The sequence below is a fragment of the Heterodontus francisci genome, chromosome 24, assembly GCF_036365525.1.
Source record: "Heterodontus francisci isolate sHetFra1 chromosome 24, sHetFra1.hap1, whole genome shotgun sequence".
Lineage (NCBI taxonomy): Eukaryota > Metazoa > Chordata > Chondrichthyes > Heterodontiformes > Heterodontidae > Heterodontus > Heterodontus francisci.
In genome coordinates, this window is record NC_090394.1 from 26,278,245 (window position 1) to 26,297,046 (window position 18,802).

The 18,802-nt window shown below is 43.2% G+C and overlaps 1 protein-coding gene across 1 annotated transcript in view; it reads right to left on the reverse strand.

The window, feature by feature from the left end:
- LOC137383255 (myosin-16-like) overlaps positions 1 to 18,802 on the reverse strand; it is a 96,691-nt gene that overhangs the window by 40,350 nt on the left and 37,539 nt on the right. The window contains exons 12-22 of the mRNA XM_068055783.1: positions 18,007 to 18,156; positions 16,694 to 16,864; positions 15,942 to 16,118; positions 11,407 to 11,533; positions 10,831 to 10,889; positions 10,466 to 10,553; positions 8,566 to 8,683; positions 7,445 to 7,565; positions 5,342 to 5,478; positions 4,574 to 4,655; positions 526 to 699 (exon numbers count right to left, since the gene is read on the reverse strand). Coding sequence (XP_067911884.1) covers positions 526 to 699; positions 4,574 to 4,655; positions 5,342 to 5,478; positions 7,445 to 7,565; positions 8,566 to 8,683; positions 10,466 to 10,553; positions 10,831 to 10,889; positions 11,407 to 11,533; positions 15,942 to 16,118; positions 16,694 to 16,864; positions 18,007 to 18,156 — 1,404 coding nt within the window. The remainder of the gene's footprint in view (positions 1 to 525; positions 700 to 4,573; positions 4,656 to 5,341; positions 5,479 to 7,444; positions 7,566 to 8,565; positions 8,684 to 10,465; positions 10,554 to 10,830; positions 10,890 to 11,406; positions 11,534 to 15,941; positions 16,119 to 16,693; positions 16,865 to 18,006; positions 18,157 to 18,802) is intronic.

Here is an 18,802-nt window from a genome sequence, read left to right on the forward strand (position 1 = left end):
ACTTACTTCCCCTGCTTCAAGACCCTTCTTAAAACTCACATCTTTCAGAAAACATATGGTTACCCCTTCCCACCATATGTCTCCTTCGCTGGGTCAGTGTCCATTTTGAATTAAAGGTGCATGCATTATATGATCAAAATTCCCATATTTTATTTGCTTTTTCTATAAAAATAAAACAGAATTGTATCTAGGTGAGGATGACTGAATGAAAGTGTTTGCTTTGTCAACCGTGGCTCAATAGGTAGCATTCTTGACTTTGAGTCAGAAGTTTGTGATTTCTCCTCTCACTCCAGAGTTTAGAACACAAATCTAGGTTAACACTCTAGAGTAGTACTGATGGAGTGCTGCACTTTCAGAGGTGCTGTCTTTCAGTTGTGGTATTACACTGAGGCAAATGTAATAATGGAGTCAGTCTCTACACATGTACTAAAGTAATATTGACTAAAATGGTTCTGAGTAATTCTGCGATTGTTATGTCTATATGGTTATGTCCTACTCTATTGCTAGTTGTTGCGGATTACGTACAGCCTGGACTTGCAGTAAGAGATCATTCTTTTCCTGCGAAAGAGTTGCTGTCTTCTGCTCGAGCTCCTTGATGCGGTTAAGGAGTTCATTGGTCTGTGACAGTGCGGCCCTTAGTTCCTCCTCTTTCTGTTTCATCTCATCCTCCTGACGGGCCACATTCAACAGAGGCTTAACCTAAATACAACAAGATAGAATCAGTTTGGCATCTAAAAACATAACTTGCAATGATAGGGACTTTTTCTTATAAATAGACAGTAAGAACAACCTGCATTTATATAGCATCTTTATAGCTGCACTTCCTGGGAGCATTAGCAAGCAAAATGTAACACTGAGCCACATAAAGGGATATAGGATAGGCGACTAAAAGCTTTGTCAGAGATAGCTTTTAAGGAGTGACTTGAAGAAGGCGGGAGGGGTACAGAGGTGCAGTGCTTTAGGGAAGAAATTCAAGAACTTAGGGCCTTGGCAGCTGAAGGCATGGTCACCACTGGTGGAGCAATTAAAATCAGGGATGTGCAAGAGGCCAGAATTGGAGGACTTCAGAGATTGCAAAGAAACAGCTAAAATCATGATCATCGTTCAAAGAAAATACAAAATACAAAAGTTGGTCAACAGAAGTGACATTTATATGGAAGCCATCTACAAGGAAATAGGGCATCTGGACAGAGACGTGAGCGTGTAATCTGCACTGACACTCCAGTGCCATATTGAGGGAGTGCTGCACTGTCGGAGGTAACATCTTTCCGATGAACTGCAAAACTGAGATCTTGTCTGCCCTCCAAGATCCCATGGTACTATTTTGAAGAAGAGGAGGGGAGTTCTCCCCGGTGTCCAGGACATTATTTCTCCCTTAACCAACCTCACTAAAAGCAGGTTAGCTGATCATTATTTCATTCCAGTTTGTGGGGCCTTGCTGTGCACAATTTGGCTGCCATGCTTCCCTACATTACAACAATGGCTACAGTCCTGGAGCAGCAACCTTGATTTTTGTGCTCAAGCCATGGAGTGAGACTTGAACTTAGAACCTCACAACTCAGAGGCAAGAGTGCGACCAGCTGAGCCACAGCTGAATATTTGCAATATAGTTATTTACTGTTTGCAACAAGGTCTGATGTAATGTATTTTTTTAAAGTTCCGAAACATTAGAATATGCTGTGCTGCTAATTCAAGAGAATTCACAGGGAATCTGAAAGCATGAATAACGAATGCTTTTCAAGGGACATATTAAACACTTTGTCCGGGTCGAATTATCTGACTTTAAACATGGTGAATGGTTTGTAGCAGCATCTTAGATAGTTTTATGCAAAATTCTATAGAATTTCACAGCACAGAAACAGGCCATTCGGCTCAGTTGGTCTATCGCGGTGGTTTTGCTCCACATGAGCCTCCTCCCAGTCCTGTTAATATAACCCTATCAGCATAACCCTCTAAACCTTTCACCCTCATATGCTTATCAAGCTTCACTGTTAAATGCATCTATGCTATTCGCCTCAACCACTCCTTGTGGTGATGGGTTTCACATTCTTGTGGTCATTCTGCATGTGTAAGCCTGGACAGGAAGTGTCGTCAGGATGTTTCACCTCTGAAGGCATCAGAACTGTAAGGTGTTTTAATATCTTTTATTTCTGTTATGCTGTAAGGCATTTTTAATATCTCTTCTATTTCTGTTTTCAAGTAAAATGTAACCAGTTGTGATGTGGAACTCACTGGATTGTAAGAAAATGGAGCGCGGAGGACATCAGGATGAAGAGAGAAGAATTCTGACTGAAGCCAACATCGCTTGGACTTTTTAAAAATAAAGATAGTTTTAACTGAACAGAGACACACACACACGCACACAGACATATCGGGACATGTCATTAGGGTGGTGGCCCAGATTAACTACAACCTCAGACACACTGTCTACAACAACTGTCATAGACAATGGCCTCTCTGGATATGTGCAATGGCTTTTTTCCTGCCTTATCAAGATGCAGATATCACATCCATTGCTGGTATACACCTGGAGACACCCCTGCTGACAGCAAGAAATAACCACGTGCAGGTGGTCTTGCATCACAGAATCACTAAATTGTTACAGTGCAGAAGGAGGCCATTCAGCCCATCATGTCTGCACCAGCTCTCTGAAAGAGCAATTCACTCAGCTCTATTCCCCCCACTTCTCCCCATAACCCTGCACATTCTAACTTTTCATATAACTGTCTAATTCCCTTTTGAATGCTTCAATTGAACCTGCCTCGACTATGTTCTCAGGCAGCGCATTCCAGACCTTAACTACTCGCTGCGAGAAAAAGTTTTTCCTCATGTCACTTCTGCTTCTCTTAGCAAATACTTCAAATCTGTGCCCTCTTGTTCTCGATCCTTTCACGAGTGGGAACAGTTTCTCTCTATCTACTCTGTCCAGACCCCTCATGATTTTGAATACCTCTATTAAATCACCTCTCAGCCTTCTCTTCTCTAAGGAAAACAGTCCTAACTTCTCCAATCTATCTTCATAACTGAAGTTCCTCATCCCTGGAATCAATCTTTTCTGCACTCTCTCCAATGCCCTCACGTCTTTCCTAAAGTGTGGCGCCCAGAACTGGATGCAATACTCCAGCTAAGGCCAAGCTAGTGTCTTATCCAAGTTCAATATAACTTCCTTGCTGTTGTACTCTACACCCCTATTAATAAAACCCAGGATGCTTTATTAACTGCGCTCTCAACCTGTCCTGCCACCTTCAATGACTGATGCACATATACACCAAGGTCCCTCTGCTCCTGCACCCCCTTTAGAATTGTACCCTTTATTTTATATTGTCTCTCCCTGTTCTCCCTACCAAAATGAATCACTTCACATTTCTCTGCATTGAACTTCATCTGCCACCTATCTGCCCATTCCACCAACTTGTGTATGTCCTTTTGTAACTCGACACTATCCCCTCATCGTTCACAATGCTTCCAAGTTTTGTATCATCTGCAAACTTTGAAGTTGTGCCTGGTCTAGGTCATTAATATATACCAGGAAAAGCAAGGGTCCCAACACTGACCCCTGGGAATCTCCACTACAAACCTTCCTCCAGCCCGAAAAACATCCATTAACCACTACTCTTTGTTTCCTGTCATTTTATTCTATGAGTTATAACCTTGCTCACAAGTCTGTTGTGTGGCACTGTAGCAAGTGCCTTTTGAAAGTCCATGTACACTATATCAACAGCATTGCTTTCATCAACCCTCTCTGTTACCTCCCCAAAAAACTCCCGCAAGTTAGTAAAACATGATTTTCCCTTAAGAAATCAATGCTGGCTTTCTTTAATTAATCCGCATATGTCCTTGTGACCAGTAATTTTGTCCTGAATTATTTTTTCCAGAAGTTTCCCCACCAACAAAGTTAAGCATAGCCATGATGGGATTGATAAGGCACTAAAACCCAATTGGATGCCTCATTTCGAGATATTACCTTATATGTCAAGGGACCAGGGTCAGAAAGAGGTATAAAGCCACAGCCCACAAGCACATTGATGCTGCAGCCAGGAAGCGTAACTTGGTCAGTCACAGGAAGTCATGCGGAAGAATTCGTTCAACGGACCTGACCACCTGGGAATGAGCCCCTGTACGCGGGTCTAACTATGCAACTAGTGTTGTAAGTATGTACTATTGCTGAGTGGATTCATAAAGGTTTTCCACATAAAGTGGAAATTGTATCCAAAGTTTGTTTCATGCCATTGATGCCTAGTATGGGGTCAGGACCTTAGGGGGAAGTGAGACCTCCTGTTTAAGAGTCTTATAGAACCCAACCTGATTCCACTTCATCCAATGATCAGGCACACGTACTTCCAGCAAGAGTGATCACTGAACGTTTGGAAGTAGTAACCTATATTCATAACCTAAACCAGAGGTATTCAGACAAATGGCAGCATCTTTACTTCCTCCCTGCCTGAAATCAACTGGACAAATACACACAGGGAATCAAACCTAGTCTGTGCAGCTCAGGATAAGAACATCATAAGTCATCCTTTACATGGTATAATAAGGCTGTCAGAAACAGCAAAGCCTTTATAATAAATACCTTGGTGTACAACTTCCACCAGCCCCAAAAGCGTAGTTTCAGGAATTTGCGGATATTGCGTTGAATAACTATTAGTGCTATTCTGGAAATGAAAGAGTGCAAGAAAGGTATATCTTAGCAGCATACAAGATTAGAGAAACAAGAAATAGTAACCTCCTCTTGACTAATTTTGATATCACCTTCCCATCATTTTTTATTCAGTCATTACATGGTAATTATGTGTACCCACCCAAAATGTGCTAACGGCCCTGACCCCTGGGTTTTGGATAGGATCAGGGATCAGAGCTGAAATTACTCTCTTCCCATTGTTGGTCTCCAGGAGGCTGGCCAAGAATTTCCAAGCTATGTCGTGTACTGGTATATCTCCGCATATAATACACAAGTTTGGGCGATTTGCACAAAATAAATCTCAAATATTTTTCCACATGGAGTGATACGTGTAATATGCTTGGGAACAAAAAATTTATTTAAAACCTCTGGTTCCCAAAGCTTTCCACCATTGGGGGCTTTCCTTGCCTCATGTCTGGATCTGTTGTAGACTAATTGATAGAGATTGATTGCTATGATTAGGCAAGAACTCCATTATCATTGTATCACACGACTACGAGGATGGTAGAAGGTGAACTCAATGGACCTTGGCCTTATTTCATCTCACAATACCTATGTGCCAATGTATAGCTTCATGAAAAATATTCTTTCCAAGATTATACACAATATATCATTATTGTAGGATTTATATGTAAAGTTTTACTGAATACGGTGTTTCACCTTCTCTCCAGCATCTTTTTGAATTCTATGCGCATCAGCATCCCACGGGAACGACACTGAATCATTGTCAAAATCCTTGCCAGTCGCTCATCACGGAAATCCTCTAGCTTAGCCAGAACACCAGCACGGAAGAACACCTGTAAAGTACATATAACAGATGTAAACCGTGTAACAAACACTAATGGGAGACTTTGACCTATGTCCATCCAAAACTGATAAACCCTCGGCACAGCAGTAAACACTAAGGGTCACTGCAACCATGACTAAAGAAATATATTTTAAATTTTTGTGGCTTCTCACTTAATTACTCTGTTTCATTCCTGATGTGAATTTGGAGTAAATCCAGAATTGTTCTGGTACAATGCCTGGAACAGAGGTATACAATTCAGCCCCTCAAGCCTTTTCCTCCATTCAGTTAGATCATTGTTGATCTGTATCTTAATCTCATTTACCAACCTTGGTTCTGTAACCCTTGGTTTCCTTAGCAAACAAAATTTTATCTATCTCAGCTTTGAAACTTTAAATTGACCCCCAGCTTCAACAGGTTTTTAGGGAATGAGTTCTAGACTTCCACTAACCTTTGTGTGAAGAAGTGCTTCCTGATATCACCCTGATATCACAACTTAGCTCTAATTTTAAGATTATTCATCCTTGTAATTTAGACTCTTGTAGCAAAGGAAATAGTTTCTTTCAATCTACCCTATCAATTCCTTTAATAGTCTTAAACTTACGACTGGGATTGAAACGTTTTATGTTCTTGTGGTCCGATGGCACAGTTACCAGAAAATCATTGGAAGATTCCTGCTGTAGACACAGAGTGAATGTGGAATAACTAAAGGTCTCTCATGATAGGTATTTGATCTCAAGTGTATTTTCAAATGTCACAGTACAATTTAACTAAAATGCAGTGTGACAATATTGTCAAGAAAACCCCATATGCCAAATGAGAAATATTAATTTCATTGGTTGGAAATTTACATTAGACCTTTAATGGGAAAAAATCCTATAGTAACTTTTAAAAATCTAGCAGCCAAGATGGCCACTGCAATTTGCATCTGAAATATCAGGAGACTGAACTGGAGAAAAAACTCTTAACAAGAAGCCCAGCCAGACAATGGCTTTCTCGAAGTGATTGAATTACCTAAAATGGCTTTATTAGCATGGCTGTCAAGGCAATTCTGACAGATTGACTTTGAAAGAGCAAACACTCTCCAAGTGTACATTGGCATCCTGGGGCATGTGGAGCCGATTCCTAACCTTGAATTTCATTAGAAGGTTCCAGAAAACCTGAAGCAGCCATGTGACCATCTGTCCATCTCGGGGGGAACTTATTTTGTTTCCTTTGGACAAAAAGACAAGCAGAAACTGAGACTGCAACAGCGGAGAAAGCTGTGTGCTTCCCTTTCTCTCTCCCCAGAAAACATCAAGTTTGAAAACCGTCTGTGACTGTGGATCTTCCAAGCCTACAGACTACTACAGCCAGCAACCAGGGGAAGAGAGCCAACTACAATTCTGCCTTCAAGAAAACCCTGAGCAAAGCAGGCCAACCACAAAGTGCACTTTGACCAGTCAGGACTTGAAGAACATAGCTTCTAACAAGGACTACCGGATCATCCACTTCACAAACTGTGTATTGAAGTTCCATTTATTCTGGATTTTAATCCAGCCACCATATCTATATATCCCCTGTAATCTATTTGCATGTGTGTGATTCTCGTGTGAATGTGTGCGTGAATGTGTAGCATTTTTTTTAGTATTTTTTTTAAAATCGGGGTGACAGCGTTAAGTATATAAACTTACTTCTTTCTTGTTGAAACTCAAGAAAACCTGTCTGATTGGTTCTTTTACAATCACAGTAAAAGGTAAAAGGTAAAACACTCAGAGATTGTAATCACAACCACTGTTTAAAAGGAATAAACCCTGTTGCAGTCAAACAGGAGGAAAGGCAAGAGGGGAGCCTGAGACCCCCCTCCTCACCTGGACGTAACAATATCCATCATTCATACCAAATGAACCAAACTGCTGAACCCACATGTCTGCAGTAACATCTGTGTAACTTTATAATTCAAGAGTTTTTTTCTGTTTAACCTGATGATACGTTACCTTTGTGTGTCCAATTTTGTATTCATTGTCGTCTAGACCAAGAGAACCAAGGACCAATTCTGAAGCTTTCTTGTTATCAACAAATCCCTTAGGGATGACATTAGGATTCAAGATGTGGTACCTAACCAAAAAAAATAAGTTAAATGATACAAATTTTGTGCAGGCCTGAAGATTGTGTTAAGTTTACAGCTTTCGTATTCAAGTTTATAGTTCTGTTTTTCATTGCTTTGAATTAGACGTAAAAATAGATTTTGGAGGCCACAAATTCCATTTCCTTGCCACCGACCCCATCCTCTTGCTGGCCACCGTCGGAGGCTGAACCAGACTGATTGCAACCTCGGTCTCCCTGTTAACTGAGCTGAGCTTCCGACCCTACATCCTCTCCATCACCAAGACCAGTTATTTCCACCTCTGTAACATTGCACCTAACCACCCATGCCTCAGCTCATCTGCTGCTGAGACCCTTATCCACGCCTTTGTTACCTCTAGACTCTGCTATTCTATTGCTCTCCTGGCTAGCCTCCCACCTTGCACCTTCCGCAAACTTGAGATCATCTAAAACTCTGCTGCCTGTATCCTAACCTGTTCATCCATCACTGAGCTACAGTGGCTCTTGGTCCGACAATGCCTCGATTTTAAGATTTTCATCCTTGTTTTCAAAACCTTCCATGGTTCTCCTTCCTATCTCGATTACCTCCTCCAGCCCTGCAGCCCTTTGAGATCTGTGTTCCTCCAATTCAGGTCACTTGTGAAACTTGATTTTAATTACTCTGCCACTGACAGCTGTGACTTCACCCTAAGCTCTGGAATTCCCTCTCTAAACCTCTCTGCCTCTCTCTCTCTTCCTTTAAAAGCCACTTCTTTGACCAAGCTTCTCGTCAGCTGTCCTAATATTTTTTCATGTGGCTAGTGCCAGATTTTGTACTTAATGATGCTCCTGTGATGCACTGTGGAACATTTTATGATATTAAAGGTGTTATATAAATGCAATTATTTGGAAAAAACTGGCAGGTGGTGACCCCAATGGACTTGTTTGATTGTGTTATTATAACAAAGAGCCTTAAATCAAACAGAGCTGGTTGTGCTGTGAATATATATAAGTAGGCTGGTATGTAACTTGCCTCTGTTTAAACTCAGGATACTGCAATCTGTTGGGAAAACCTTTCCTGCAGATACGGATCCCCTCCAGCACACCATTACAGGCCAGCTGGTGAAGAATCAGGCCGGCATCACACATACCTGGAATAAAATTCACACTCCATGATTAACAGGACTCCAGCTGGAGATGGACCAACATTTAATGTTGTTGAATGGAAATCATGACCACTCAACCTTTGAATTCCAATCTGTTAAGTGACTTCCCATTCATTCCTCTTGAACAGAATTACTGAGTAACAGCAAAATAAATAATCTTGATTTAAACAGGAAATGTTCCCCAGTTATTAAAATGTTTTCAGTTACCCAGAAATTAGTTAAAATGTGGAACTCGTGACCTCAAAGAGCAGTTGAGGTGAATAGCATAGATACATTTAAGGGGTAGCTAGATAAAAGCATGAGGGATAAAGGAGTAGAAGGATATATTGATAGGGTTAGACGAAGAGGGGTGGGAGGAGGCTCGTGTGGAGCATAAACACTGACATAGACCAGTTAAGCAGAATGGCCTGTTCCTGTGAAGTAGATTTGTGTAATTGTCCACATTCTGATATAGTTGAGCCAATGTCTAATTTCAACCACATGTACTAAAAACGGGATGTTATCTATATGGACTTCAGTAAAGCCTTTGACAAGGTCCCTCATGGCAGACTGGTACAAAAGGTGAAGTCACACGGGTTCAGAGGTGAGCTGGCAAGATGGATACAGAACTGGCTCAGTCACAGAAGACAAAGGGTAGCAGTGGAAGGGTGCTTTTCTGAATGGAGGGAAGTGACGAGTGGTGTTCCGCAGGGATCTGTGCTGGGACCTTTGCTCTTTGTAGTAAATATAAATGATTTGGAGGAAAATGTAGCTGGTCTGATTAGTAAGTTTGCCGACGACACAAAGGTTGGTGGAGTTGCAGATAGTGAGGAGGATTGTCAAAGGATACAGCAGGATATAGATCGGTTGGAGACTTGGGCGGAGAAATGGCAGATGGAGTTTAATCCGGACAAATGTGAGGTAATGTATTTTGGAAGGTCTAATGCAGGTGGGAAGTATACAGTAAATGGCAGACCCCTTAGGAGTATTGACAGGCAGAGAGATCTGGGCGTACAGGTCCACAGGTCACTGAAAGTGGCAACGCAGGTGGATAAGGTAGTCAAGAAGGCATACGGCATGCTTGCCTTCATTGGTCGGGGCATAGAGTATAAAAATTGGCAAGTCATGCTGCAGCTGTACAGAACTTTAATTAGGCCACACTTAGAATATTGCGTGCAATTCTGGTCGCCGCACTACCAGAAGGATGTGGAGGCTTTAGAAAGGGTACAGAAGAGGTTTACCAGGATGTTGCCTGGTCTGGAGGGCATTAGCTATGAGGAGAGGTTGGATAAACTCGGATTGTTTTCACTGAAACGACGGAGGTGGAGGGGCAACATGATAGAGGTTTACAAAGTTATAAGCGGCATGGACAGAGTGGATAGTCAGAAGTTTTTTCCCAGGGTGGAAGAGTCAGTTACTTGGGGACATAGGTTTAAGGTGCGAGGGGCAAAGTTTAGAGAGGATGTGCGAGGCAAGTTTTTTACACAGAGGGTGGTGAGTGCCTGGAACTTGCTGCCGGGGGAGGTGGTGGAAGCAGGTACAATAGTGACGTTTAAGAGGCATCTTGACAAATAAATGAATAGGATGGGGATAGAGGGATATGGTCCCTGGAAGTGCGGAAGGTTTTAGTTTAGGCAGGCATCAAGATCGGCGCAGGCTTGGAGGGCCGAATGGCCTGTTCCTGTGCTGTATTGTTCTTTGTTCTTTGTTCTTCAAATTTAACCCTAAAAAAGCAGCAAGTTAGCATTTTTGATACTAGTTACTGTATGAAGAGAGCATTGGACTCACCTGACTGTTTGTTTTCATTTGGCACAATACATCGGACAAAGTGGGGAGCTGTGCTGCGTAGTGTGGTCATCAGCTTGTTCAGCTGCTCCTGTAATGTCGAGAAATGGCACAATAAAAATTGCTGCAATAAAGTGAAGTTAGTCAAGACAAAAAGGGGTCATAGAATGGTGCAGGTAAAGAATGCAGCAAAAACAATGACGAGCTTATCCTTGTGTCTAGAAGTGTGACGGGAATTGAATGTGAAAAAGGGTAATCTAGAGGCAAGGAGCAAAGAGCTAAATGGGATAAAGGCAAAATAATAACGAAGGAGGAAGCGAGAGAAGATGCCGACTATTTCTGGTGGGGAATCTGTGCAGAGGTCTTACCCTGTAGAAAGCAGAAACTGTCTGGAAAGAAGAGCCTTTCTTCTGCCTCTTACCACCAGCTGCAATGAGATGGTTTCGTAAAATAAACAGTTGCACTCAATAAATAAAAAGCTATCACAGTTTTACACTCAAGGACAGAGTTCAGCGTTAATGGGTACCTGCACAGATGGGATGTCAGGTACCTGCAATGCTTAAGCCAGGCTTATGTCCTGCCTAAACCTTGTGTGTCTGAGTTTCCCTTGCCTTCTGTCTTGGTCATCCAGCTGTGCTTCTGTAAAGTTAGTGCTGCTCCCTCCTCCACTTGCTGTCCACTTGCTCAATGCAGTGGCTGCAGTACCAACTTGGGTTAAGACAGTGCCCATTATGTAGAAAACATCTCAAGCCATTTCACAGAGGCTCAATCAAAAATTCATCAATATTGAAACATTTATTGAGTTGGACAAGAAACTTAAAGAGGAAAGTATATTTTATCTTTGTGCTACTCCGTTTTTAACACTTGATGGCATTGGTCTTCACTTTTTGCTCATCCCTTTTTCAGGTTCAGCTACAGATGTCCTTGCATTCTCCATAACTCACCTGGTGCGTCCTCTTCTTTGAAGAGAACGGGTAACAGAGCCTGGGGAGATTTCTGGAAAAGAGCCACCACAGTTTCATTCAAGGGATCCTTGTTCTTCTCTAGCCAACCTTGAGTGCTGTAGCCAACCTGAAGAAGAGAAACAATATAGTATTGACACGAGGGATGACTTTAACTGGGCCTGGGAGTCCTGCAGGCAAGGATCATGTTGGATGGCAAAACATCTGAATGTCTGCAGTTGTGAGGTCTGGGAGATTTTAATCCACAGAGCTTACCTCCATAGGCTCTGTTTGTCTCCCACCTGAAACCAGCAGGATGATAGCCAGCGGGTGGGCGGAAATGGAAAGTCAGGCAGCTGAAGGTCTAGAAATGGGCCTCACCGTGGCGCAGGTAAGGGGTTCGGAAGGACCTTGTGGTTGGGCAACGGGGAGTGAAACCCGAATTAGGGGAATTCCAAGGTTTTCTCGGGCCCAGAAGAGTAATTCTGTTCCTCCTGGCCCACAAGGAACCTTAAAAAAGATCCATTGAATTTCTGGGCCTCTTCTGGTCCCGACTCCGCTTGCTGCCTGGTTAGAGTCATAGAGTCATACAGCATAGAAACAGGCCCTTCGGCCCACTGCGTCCATGCCGACCATATCTATACTAATCCCACCTGCCTGCATTAATTCCATATCCCTCTAAACCTTTCTCATTCAAGTACCTGTCCAGATGCCTCTTAAATGTTGCTACTGTTCCTGCCTCCACCACCTCCTCAGGCAGCTCATTCCAGATACCCACTATTCTTTGTGTGAAAAATTTACCCCTTTGATCCCCTTTAAACCTTCTCCCTCTCACCTTAAATCTATGCCCTCTAGTTTTAGTCACCTCTACCATGGGAAACAGACTCTGGCTATCTACCCTATCTATGCCTCTCATAATTTTATATACCTCTATCATGTCCCCTCTCAGCCTCCTTCGCTCCAGGGAAAACAGACCCAGCCTATCCAATCTCTCTTTATAACTCAACCCCTCCAAACCAGGCAACATCCTTGTGAATCTTTTCTACACCCTCTCTAGCTTAATCACATCTTTCCTGTAGTGTGGCGACCAGAACTGCACACAGTACTCCAAATGCGGCCTAACCAACGTTATGTACAACTGTAACATGACGTCCCAACTCTTGTACTCAATACCTCGGCCGATGAAGGCAAGCATGCCATACGCCTTCTTCACCACCCTGTCTACCTGTGTTGCCACTTTCAGGGAACTATGTACTTGCACCCCAAGGTCTCTCTGCTCAACAACACTCCCCAGAGCCCTGCCATTCACTGTATATGTCCTGCCCTGGTTTAACTTCTCAAAATGCATCCCTTCACACTTGTCTGTGTTAAATTCCATTTGCCACTCCTTTGCCCACTTTCCCAGTTGATCTATATCCTGTTGTAACCTTAGACAACCTTCTTCACTGTCTACTATACCACCAATTTTGGTGTCATCTGCAAACTTACTAATCATGCCCCCTACATTCACATCCAAGTCATTAATATAGATGACAAATAGAGGGCCCAGCACCGATCCCTGCGGCACACCACTGGTCACCGGCCTCCAATCTGAGAAACAATCCGCCATTACCACCCTCTGCCTCCTATCACCAAGCCAATTTTGTATCCAATTTGCGAGCTCATCCTGGATCCCATGTGTTCGAACCTTCTGGACCAGCCTACCATGCGGGACCTTGTCAAAGGCCTTGCTAAAGTCCATGTAGACAACGTCCATCGCCCTGCCCTCGTCAATCCTCTTGGTCACCTCCTCGAAAAACTCAATCAAATTTGAGAGACATGATTTCCCACGCACAAAGCCATGCTGACTATCCCTAATCAGTCCATGCCTTTTCAGATGCATATAAATCCTGTCTCTCAGAATCCCTTCCAATAAACTTTCCCACCACTGATGTAAGGCTCACCTGCCTGTAGTTCCCTGGCTTATCCCTGCTGCCCTTCTTAAATAAAGGCACAACATTAGCTATCCTCCAGTCTTCCAGTACCTCACCCGTGGCTAACGATGATACAAAAATCTCTGCCAGGGCCCCAGCAATCTCCTCCCTTGCTTCCCATAGCATCCTAGAATACACCTGGTCAGGCCCTGGGGATTTATCTACCTTAATGCGCTTCAAAACCTCCAACACCTCCTCCTTTGTAATGTTGATATGCTCCAGGGTATTGGTGTTCCCTCCCTTGAACTCACTAGCTTCCATGACCTTCTCCACGGTAAATACTGACGAGAAATATTCATTTAAGACCTCGCCCATTTCCTGTGACTCCACACATAGATTATCACACTGTTCCTTAAGGGGACCTACTCTCTCCCTAGCTACCCTTTTACTCTTAATATACTTATAGAATCTTTTAGGATTCTCCTTTATCTTATCTGCCAGGGAAATCTCATGGCCCCTTTTCGCCCTCCTAAGTTCCTTCTTAAGTGTAGTCCTACATCCCCTATACTCCTCGAGGGACCCGCTCGATCCCAGCTGCCTATACCTGACGTATGCCTCCTTCTTTGTCCTGACCAGACCCTCAATATCCTTCATCAACCAAGGTTCCCTAAATTTGCCAGCCTTGCCCTTCCATCTAACAGGAACATGCCGGCCCTGAACTCTTCCTATCTCACTTTTGAAAGGCTCCCACTTGCCAGACGTCCCTTTACCTGTAATCAACCTCTCCCATTCAACTTTTGAGAGTTCCTGTCTGATGCCATCGAAATTAGCCTTCTCCCAATTTAGGACTTCAACCGGAGGACCAGTCCTACCCTTTTCCATAACTGTCTTGAAGCCAATAGAGTTATGGTCACTGGTCCCAAAGTGTTCCCCCACTGACACATCAATCACCTGCACATCCTCATTCCCTAAGAGGAGGTCGAGTGTAGCCCCTTCTCTAGTAGGGCCATCCACATACTGCTTCAGAAAACTACCCTTGACACACTTAACAAATTCTTCCCCATCTGATCCCTTAGCACTAGGGCAGTCCCAGTCAATATTAGGGAAGTTAAAATCACCTACTATTACAACCCTATAATTCCTACACTATCTCTGATTTCCCTAGATATATGCTCCTCCACTTCCCTCTGACTATTGGGGGGCCTATAGTATAATCCCATCAAAGTGATCACCCCTTTCTTATTTCTAAGTTCTACCCATATGGCCTCGCTGAACATTCCCCCCGGGATATCCTCCCTAAGTACTGTTGTGATGTCCTCCCTAATCAATAATGAAACTCTCCCTCCTCTCTTACTTCCACTTCTGTCATGCCGGAAGGATCGGTACCCCGGAACATTGAGCTGCCAGTCCTGCCCATCCCTCAACCACGTTTTCGTAATAGCTATAATATCACAATCCCATGTACCGATCCATGCTCTGAGTTTGTCTGCCTTACCTGTAAGGCTTCTTGCATTAAAGTAAATGCAGTTTAGCCTACCAGACCTTCCACGCTCCCTGTCCTGCCCCTGCCCGGCCTGCCTACTAGACTTGCTTGCTTTAACCTCTAAATTTGTCTCAACTATCTCATCGGAGAGACTACTACTTTGAGTCCCATCCCCCTGCAAGACTAGTTTAAACCCTCCCGAGTAGTACTCGCAAACCTCCCCGCAAGGAAATTGGTCCCCCTCCAATTTAGATGCAACCCGTCCTTCTTGTACAGGTAACCTCTGCACCAGAAGAGATCCCAAAGATCCAAGTAGCTGAAACCCTCCCGCCTACACCAGCTCTTCAGCCATGCATTCCAGGTTAGTCTGGTTAAGGTCGTAAGTCATGGGAAGGCAGTGGGATGGTGCATGCAATTCACCCGAGTCATTTTAATTGCTCGTCACATGGTTTTCACCAGGCCAGCATTGTTGAAATTAAAACCTACTCTGGATAAAACCAGACAATGGCTATGACGGATTTGAGAATCATAAATCATAATAAACCAGCATCAATCTTGCGAATCCACTAATCATGTTAGTTGAGACTACAAATATATTTCTCGCAATTATTAACTCATATGGAATTTGTTTGTGCACAGTATGGGATACACAGGAGTGAATGATGATTTGCAAGGGTAATGTGTTATCACTTGGAATTATCACAAATGGCTTCTTGTGTAAATGGAGGCGAATGAGCAATCCATGGCTATACATGTCTTTATTGTAGAATTCTCTTTAACCGAGTTTAGTGAGGTTTAACAAGCTCAGGGCAATATCTGGGTTTATCTAAAGCATGGATATTGCAGAATTGATTTACCCTGCTATAAATGGCCAATTATTCAGACATCGGTGTAATTGCTCAGTGGTGGTAATGTGAAATGTGCTGTTGCTGAATCGGCATGCTTGATTTACACCACGCCCTATTTTCTTTTCCGATTCACTTCAGAGTGAATTTGCCATCAACCTGTTTGCAGCTGCTAGTGTCGACCAATTTCACCGCATCTCTCCGTCCACCCCGCGCACCGCCCTGCCCCCATCACCAAGTTTTTTTAACAGCTGTGTAATTTCAGAGTGGTGTACTGCTGAAGAGGCTAATACTTACTGTGCCAGCATAATGGATAAGCTCAAAGGTAGCTTGCGATTTGCCTTTACCACCTTTCGGCTTCAGGAAATTATTGGACTTGCCCAAATGGTTGTCATACAAGGCAGCTTTGAACGTTGCATCAGTCGCCTTAGGGAACACGCATTGCTCTTCGAGGATGGAAAAGATGCCCATGGGCTGCAAACAAATAGCAGGAGAATTGTCACTGCAATAAATCAAAACTGTGCCATTGCTACCAATCAAAAAGTAGTCATGAAAGCTGCTATGCGAAGTGCATTTGCGTCATCTGAACCAAATTATGAATCGGCATGGGACACAGGCAAAAAACAACCTTTAGTTTGGTGCTAATTGGCAAACCTGCTCAAAGAGGTGAAGTTCGTGTGGGATTTGGAAAATGGAAAATGCCACAATGGTATAGGAAGGGGTGTCCCTCTGGTGGTGAAGCACAATGTTGGCATAGAGCTTTGCCTTGCGTCTATTTGCACCATACTCAGAGTGTGTGATGTTGGCACTGGGCACCTGAAGAGCTTTCATTCGACAACAATAAGGTGCCTTCCCTTGATGAGTGCAAAATTCACAAACAAGAGTCAGGGCACCTTGGGCCTCACTATTCAGGCCTTTGCATCTCTCATGTGTCCAGCTGGAATTTCTAGACCATAAACTTGTTCCCTCTCCATTTTATTTTGGGTTTCCAGCGTCCACACAATTTTTCTTTTGACATGTGCTTATGTGACTTTCTTTGACAGAATTACCTTCTCCAGCAGCTCAATACAGGCTTGCAGGTCCATGCCAAAGTCAATAAACTCCCAGTGAATCCCTTCTTTCTTATATTCTTCCTGTTCCAGGACGAACATGTGGTGATTGAAAAACTGTTGCAGCTTCTCGTTGGTGAAGTTGATACAAAGTTGCTCAAAGCTATTGAACTGAGGAAGTATAAGAATGGCAGAGAATAAGAATGAGGTTCCTCTACTATTTATATGCCTGACTTCTAATTCATTGGGAGATTAAGTGATAATTCCCATTATCTTCACATCTAGAATGGACAGCCTGATTTATTTAGAACTCAAAGTTTCCTTCCAATTTAAAACAAAAATCATCTTTTGTCCATCAATCCCTCATCCTCTCAAAGCGCCATTTTTCAAATATACTTTTTCATCTATAAGGCTGTCATGGATTACATAGACTTTAGATCAGAAAAACAGGCCATTTGGCCCCAGTAGTTATGCCGATGTTTATGCTTCACATGAGCCTCCTCTCATTTCATCTCACCCTATCTACATATCCTATTCCTTTCTCCCTTATGTGTTTATCTAGCTGCCCCTTAAGTGCATCAATACTATTCACCTCAACCGCTCCATGTGGCAGCAGCTTCCACATTCTAACCAGTCTCTGGTAACTAAGTTTCTCCTGAATTCCCTCATGAATTTATTTGTGGCTATGATATATATGTAAGTCGATAGGTTTGGACTCTCCACAAATGGAAACATCTCTATGTCTATGCTATTCAACCTTAACATAATTACGTGTGTTCTAAGACTTTCCTTTTAAGCCATTCCATACATGACTGGCTACAAAGCTCCATTTGCTACAGGGAAACATATTTTCATCTGTCTGTGTTGTGAAAAATCCTGCTTTGAGCTCACCTGAGTTCTGGTCTTCCAGTGCATCTCATTACCAGCACAGATTAACATCTAGTCTAACTCCAATAAATATAACCTGTATTCTGTAATGCTGATCTATTCCTTATTCGCTCAAGCTGACTTTTCTTTCACAACAAGGCAGGATTGTGCTTTTCAGAACACATTTAAACTTTGAGTGATTGTGTAAAATGAGCAATGTCATCTGCCCATTGTACATCTCCCTGATTTTCATTGACCAACAGGTGGCTGATCCGATATCACTTGTTTTACACTTTCGCTCAAAGTTAAAATTTACCCTTGCAAGGTAGAAGATTTTTGTTTATTTATGGCTAAATTTTTGCTTTAATAAATAGCAGTGACAAAGGATTGTTGTTTCTTTTTTGTTGGCTTGTGTTCTAAAGTTGCTGTACAGTGAGGCTCTTTACCTCAAAGATCTCAAAGCCAGCAATATCCAGCACTCCGATGAAATACTGACGTTGTGCCTTGGTGTCCAAGGTCTTGTTGATTCTCAGAACCATCCACTTGAACATTTTGTCATAAACAGCCTTCGCCAGCGCTCCAATCGCATTGTAGCACTGAAAGAAAGCAAAAATAAAATCCCGTTCATCAAAATTATTCTTGTCCTTCTGACTGCTGTCAGACGGCTGCCACAGGTTCAAGATGATCTGTTCTTACTATGTGGGAGTGGCCTTGATTTTAATTTGGGGTGGGATCGCTCTTTTGGATGAGGTAGAGTGGGGGCTTGGATGGTGGTGGACTAGTGCAAATGATAGGCTCAAGTACTGAAGTCCGGAGAAATTTTAACACCCTGACCTCATTTACACAAGCAAGATTGTAATTTTGGTAGGAATTGCTGCCTGGTCAGCAGCCAGGAGTGGGGATTCAGGCAGCAGGATACTGCTGCAGCCCCTTGGGATTGGTCTTGACACAAAGTAAGTCCATCGAATGGCTCCAGGGGAGGTGGGTGGGGGGTGGGGGGGGGGGGGGGGGGTGAAATCCCTATCGGTGGGGTAGTGGGGATGGGGGTGAGGAGGAAGCCTGGGAAGAGATGGTCCAAGTTTCCTTGTGGGGCCTGTATGAGAACTCCAGCTCCTCCAGGTCTCCAAGAAAATAAAAAGGCAGTGTAAAGACTTGCCTCTCTGGGTCTCATTTGGCCTGGGCTGCTGGTCATGGCAGGCTTGGCCTGGCGGCAAAGGCACTACCGCTCAGGCCTCAAATTAA